At 47.8% G+C, this 6000-nt stretch overlaps 2 protein-coding genes across 2 annotated transcripts; one reads left to right on the forward strand and one right to left on the reverse strand.

Moving 5' to 3' along the window:
• Nucleotides 1–143: 143 nt before the first annotated feature.
• On the forward strand, nt 144–1120 carry LOC121982641. The gene is made up of 3 exons (XM_042535775.1): nt 144–526; nt 610–663; nt 750–1120. The coding sequence occupies exons 1-3, from the start codon at nt 236–238 to the stop codon at nt 981–983; spliced, it is 579 nt and encodes a 192-aa protein (XP_042391709.1). The 5' UTR covers nt 144–235; the 3' UTR covers nt 984–1120.
• Nucleotides 1121–2324: 1204 nt separating this feature from the next.
• Nucleotides 2325–3898, reverse strand: LOC121980235 (sialyltransferase-like protein 1). The gene has a single exon (XM_042532205.1). It carries the CDS (start codon nt 3662–3664, stop codon nt 2486–2488), a length of 1179 nt encoding a protein of 392 aa, XP_042388139.1. The 5' UTR covers nt 3665–3898; the 3' UTR covers nt 2325–2485.
• Between the last annotated feature and the right edge of the window lie 2102 nt (nt 3899–6000).

Raw genomic sequence — 6000 nt, forward strand, 5'->3', positions numbered from 1 at the left:
AATCTGATCCGTCCGATCGACAGGGGATACGAGAACAGAAAAATTTAGGGACTGAGGAACTGTCCGGTAGTATAATTTCTAAATTTTGTTAGATAAGCTGTTTCTAAATTTCTAAATTTCACGCTACGTGGCTCAACGCTTTGCCTAGAAACCAACCTATCCAAAACAGCACCAAGCGGCCCTTGTACTGAGAGAACCAGCACGACCCAACCACTCAATCCCCACCCACCAAGCCATGGCAGCCGCGGCAGGGAAGCTGCTTATCCGCTTCGCCAATCAACTGAACCCCTCACCACCACGACTCATCATTTCTGCCGCCGCCAGCGCCGCTCTGCCTCTCGCCGGCGTCACCTCCCCGAAGCTCCGGAGCAAGGTGCTGGAATCAGCCGTCGCGCCGCTTCGTGCCTCGTTGGGGAAAGATAGCAAAGTACAAGCCGGCGTCGAGGATGACGACGGCGTCTCTCTGGCGACAATGAAGCTGCCTGCCAATACCGACATCCCGCTGTTCGAGACCCTCCTCTTCCAAGTAAGTAAACAAGCTAAGTACGCATTGCAATTAACTAATGTACGTACTACCGAATCTATGAAATGGTGTATTACAACATACAGTGGGCAAACAGTTTGTGCCAAGGTGCCAATTTGCCGCTTCCTGTTCCTCTCAAGGTCCGTGATCTTTTAAATTAATTGCAGTGATGAGAAAATCGATCTTTCTGTAACTTGCAAGATGATCGATTTTGCCGTGGAAGTAGGTGGACAAGGTAGAAGGCGGCGCGAGATTGGGATTTATAGAGATTGATAACGGGAAGGCCGAAGTGTTTGCCTACATAGACTGCCTGGTTTTCCCGGCCACCGGCAGCTCCGGCCCGTTGTTCCGAGCCACGAGGAATGGACCAATGAAGGATCAAGCGCCACCGGGGGAGCCGAGAATTATGAGGAGCCTCCTCCAGGCCCTCCAGAAATCAGTTCAGATTGCAAGTAGTTGACCTTCTCAATTCTCTGCATCATGTTAATTTACTCGTGTTGTTAATTCGGATGCTTCATCAGCGAGAGCTGATGATCAGCGATGTTAGATGATCAAATTTGGTGGTTTGGCAAAATGAAAGCCTGGCGATTTGCTTGAGAGTACAAATGCTCACTAGTATCTTAATTTTAGGTAGAAGACAAAAGTTCAAATTTGCTGTTAAGCTTGTTCATTAAACTTTATTCGGCATTTTATTGAATCGCATGAGTAAAATTTAATATTATTCCGTTATAAATTGATATTGTAATTTAACTCCCTTTATAAGAACGGACTATAAAAGATATCTGGATGAATAGTGATCCGGTGATGATTCAGGGATGACTCAGGAGGGTCCATCTCTGAGAAAGTTTAGGATTTCGGTAGACATCAAGGTCAGTGGGGGTCAATTAAGTGACCAGCCGATCAGAAAGCTTTTCATCCCCGGTCGACCGGAAAAGTTCGGCGAGAGATGATCGAGCTTATAGTGCACAAAGGCAAAGGATACTCTAGCCGATCAACCGCAGCACAGGCATATGAGATTGAAAAATCGATCGACCGAACCAATCGAGGGGAGCCCAGTCAGACTAGTAGCCAACAAACAAGATAGGGGGACACATGTCTAAATCCTTTTGGGAGTTAGTGCCGCCGACGATCGGCGCAGATAGACAGAAAATCGAACGACAAGACAGAGAATCATATGAGAGAAACTTCCGCGCTTCTGCAAAGATATGCTTGTCCCGTTATGATAAGATGGCAGGGACACCTTCTCGATGCTAGCTTTTGAGGAAAGCTTTGGGAAGCGTGTTCACTCAAGAAGCGTGCAATCTACCCATCGAAGCTCTATATAAGAAGGGAGATCGCCCTCCGCGGAGATACGCAGAATACATCTCTTAAGGGTATTAAGATGACGGCACCCAGTTCTCCCTTAGGAGAAAGAGCAGCTCCGCTGCTCGAGAATGCGTGTGATTGGATATTCAATCGTTGGACTAACATACATCTTTGAGTAACTATTATGAAGAATCTAACAACATTGTGATTGTCGCAAGCCAGCTTGAGAATCTTGAGCCGCGTTGATGCTTGGATCTTCAATATTATTTTGGTACTCTTTTAATGTTTCAACTATTGTAAGTCAACCAAAGGTTCCAACTATTTTGGAAATTGCTCGTCAACTGTTGTAGTAGTTATGTAGAATTGAAAAACAATTGATCATTATGGAAAACTAAGAATTTTAGTTGAAGAACAATCCAACCCAAACCCCACTCTAATAACAGGTTGGAGCATTGTTAGACAGCAAGGACCATGTGCCATGAAAGATCAAGCTAAGTGAGTCAAGCAAATTCCAAAATTTTACACTGCATTTCAATTGTTTTCCTGTAACCACATGGACAAATAATTGTGCTAAAACTATCTTCTTCATGTTCTTTAGCAAGTATTTACCTGAAAGTGTGATGACTGAGAGACCCAACTTCAGCATCTCAATGTAGTTCATTGGTAGAATACCACAGGAGGAAGCTTAAATCCTGAGTCTGTGAGGAATGGGATTGCCTGCGGCTGCTCGACCAGATCACGGTACAGGGCATACTCCGCCGCGTAATCGTGCAGGTCCAGCTCCGCCTTCTGGTTGGTATGGTAGTGGTGCTTCGCCGCCGGCGACTTCCCGAACCCGAAAACGCTGACCCGATCGCAGATCCCCAGTGCGAGCATCACCGCCTGCATGCCCGATGAGTAGTGGAACATCTTCTCGTTGTGGGCCTTCGCCCACTCCGGCGCCGGCGTCCCTGTGGTCTCCGTGAACCTCTTCAAGGAGTAGTACTTGACGATGCGAGAACAGAGCATGTCGAATCGCAAGTCGGTGATGAGGAGCGGCGCCTTGCGGGAGGAGTTGCAGACGGCGTAGTCGAGGAAGTGGACGGCCTGGCAGATGTACATCGCGATTGGGACGCTCTCGCCGTAAGGGTGGCAGTAGCAGCCCGACCTCCGAGCGCAGAGGTGGAGGATGTTGCTGTTGACGAAGGAGAGGTCGGTCTTTGTGCCGACGCGCGGGCCGTAACCGACGACGCGGGCGTTGTTGAGGCGGATCACGAACTCGTGGCCGTCGATCAACTCGCCGTGGTTGCTTTCGAGGAGAATCCCGCTGTTTCCGACCACGGCGCAGGAGCCGTAACGCCGACCCCCATTTCCGCTCCCGTCCGAGAGGCCGCGGTGGCGGTCGATGGGGCTCTTGACGAGATCGAGGAGGTCGGACATGACCCCCGGATCGAACCGGCGGCGCCGGAACCAATCGCGGAGCGCGCGGCGGAAGTCGGGGAGCGCCATGTGGTCCTTGGGCGCGCGAAGCCGTTTGGCGAACCGCGCCGAGGTCCGCCGCCGAACCTCGATGCGGCTCTCCCGCCGCCATTCCGAGTAGCTCCGCAGGCGTTCCTCGGTGTCGCGGCGGCGGCGGGCTGAGGAGGGGAAGATCCCGTGGAGAAGATCGTTCACGTCCTTTTCCAGCTCCCCGTCCTCCTCCGCCGCCAGAAGCACGAGCGAGGCGTTGACCGCCGGCGGGGCCTCGGGCGGCCGCTCGCGGCGGCGACTGTCCTCGAGCGCCGCCCGGAAACTGAAGACGGAGAGCACGGCGACAATGATCAGAAAGATGAAGGGCAAGCGCAGGGACCGCTTCATCGTCACCGCTAAACGGACGGCGCCGATGGAAAGCTCGCCTTTCTCCGACAAGATCGCATCTTCAGGAGAGGAGGCGCATCACGCGGAATGGGACAGAAAAATAGCAGGAGGAATTCCAGTGGGGAACTGCAGAAGAAGAATCTGCGCCGCCACGAATGGCTCGAAGAAGAGATACATCGAGATTGCCGGTTTCTCGTTGAGTTCCTCTGATAAGACCGCCACCGGCCCCCAAGGGTTCGGGGGAAGTTGTACCTGTAAAAGTAGCTGCACTTGTTTTGGTTACTCATTCTTTACCTGCAATAGAGTTTTATCTAGTTACTCCTTCGAAATTCAGGTATCTGATGGGTAGGTAGGAATATAATTTAGGCGACGACGATGAACGTGTGGGGATACGTTTCGTTTTGTTTATTTTCCAATGGATTACGTTGATGCGAGAGGAATCATTCATTTAACTCAATTAATTCCACGTCTAGATGGAGCTCATATATTTAGAAATTTGTAGATAATTCTCTTATCTTTTTAATGGACACAAATGCTTACTTAGAAATTTAGCATTGATTAAGTAGTTCTATTGATAGAACTTTGTAAGGCATTTTATTAACGAACCCGATTAGATTTCGAAAAGCCTTCTGGATGGATAGGATGGAATGATGGATATTGACTAGTGCATAGTGCTATTCTTATGGGATTTGTAAATTAAATCTAAGACTAATAGTCATTTATCGTGCCAAAAGTTTAAATACGGAGGAGATAAATCATAGACAACTATTAATCTTTGAAATAATGACTAACATATAAAGGAGGTATTTATCTTGAGTTTATCAAAATTTGAATTTCAAATCTCATGATAACAATATTTCATACGTTAGTTACTAGAACATCCCGAAATGACTACTAATAGTTATTCATGTGGTGATTTTTCATTTGGAGGCAAATAAATTATCATTTGCATCAATTAGATTTCGAAAATGATTAAAGGATACATTGCGCCATGAAATTTGGCCGCACGGCCATCCTGTTGCATGACTAGGACGGCTACCCTGGCTCGACCTAACCATATGTGACCTCCCTAGGTAGGCAAACACAGGACCGTGTGGATGGGTTGCATGGCTGCCTTGGTCGGGCAGTCGTGCGGTCAGATGGCACAAAGAGTTTTGCCACCACATGAAAAACAAGGGCAGATGTTGATCAGTGAAATTATGTCAAAGACAAATTTAATTGTGTATATATGGTAAGCACTTAGGATGGTAATTGATCTTGCCTTAAAAATGAAGAACTAGCATGTTAGGTAAGGGTTGTGTGGTTGACTGAGAATAGAATGAACTGGAGGAAAATTCCTCTACGCACACCAAAGAAAGCAAACAAAAAATATTTGAGTCAAGATCAGGGAAAAGGTCTCTGACATAAGTTTTCCGACACTTCAGTCAGTATGCTAGAGATGAACAATACATGTGTGCTCATAAGTAATACTGTTGTAAGACGTGTATCTGGCAAATGGAGATAACCTTCTTTTATATACCACCTCTCATAACTTCCGTAATTATGAGGTGTCAAAGAATATTGAATTTCATAGATTGTCGAGTAAGGGAAGACGTGCAGCCTGGGAGATGTACCGTCACTATCCAAAGAATATTCTGTTACCCATATGTGCACCTCTTTTGTAACTGACGTCATTAATGAGATGGTTGAAAAAATATGTTGTCATAATATATCGACTGATGGGAGGTGTAAAGTCACCTTCAAAGAAGGTTCTAGTGAATGCTTATATTACAGTAGAGGAATATTCTCTGACAAATAATTATTATTTTGATATGTTGTTGTGATTCTCTGACCATGTGGTTTGCTAGGTATATCTTGATCAAAATTTTAGACCGACTGACTATATAGCCACCTTTCTCTTAAGTTGCTCGTGTTGGAACCCCAAGGTGTTTTGATGTGATCAAACAAGCTAAGTTAGGTCCTGCGTTTGTTTAACCCTTGTGTCTAAGTGTGCAGGAGCTTAGGAACACAGGAAGTCGAGCGGAAGACGCGGCTAGCGAGAAGGACGGCACGGGGAGAGAGCCGACGGGCTCGGTACGTCCGAGGGACGAGGTGACCGCAGAAGAGTATACCGGTGGATGAGAAGAACGTGCGCGGCGTTCGAGGGACGAGAAACCGGGAAGGAAGGCTACTCGAGGAGAAGGCCGGAACTTGGGTTCGGGTGAGCCCTATTCCGGATGGCCGAGATCACCCAAGCTAGCGGAGCCGGAGCGAACAAGACCCGGACCGAGACGAGCTGAACCGGAGGCGAAAAAGTCAACGTTGTTGACTTTAGGCTCCGGGGCGCCCGGAGCTGG

Source organism: Zingiber officinale, chromosome 5A (assembly GCF_018446385.1).
Source record: "Zingiber officinale cultivar Zhangliang chromosome 5A, Zo_v1.1, whole genome shotgun sequence".
In the NCBI taxonomy this organism is placed as follows: domain Eukaryota; kingdom Viridiplantae; phylum Streptophyta; class Magnoliopsida; order Zingiberales; family Zingiberaceae; genus Zingiber; species Zingiber officinale.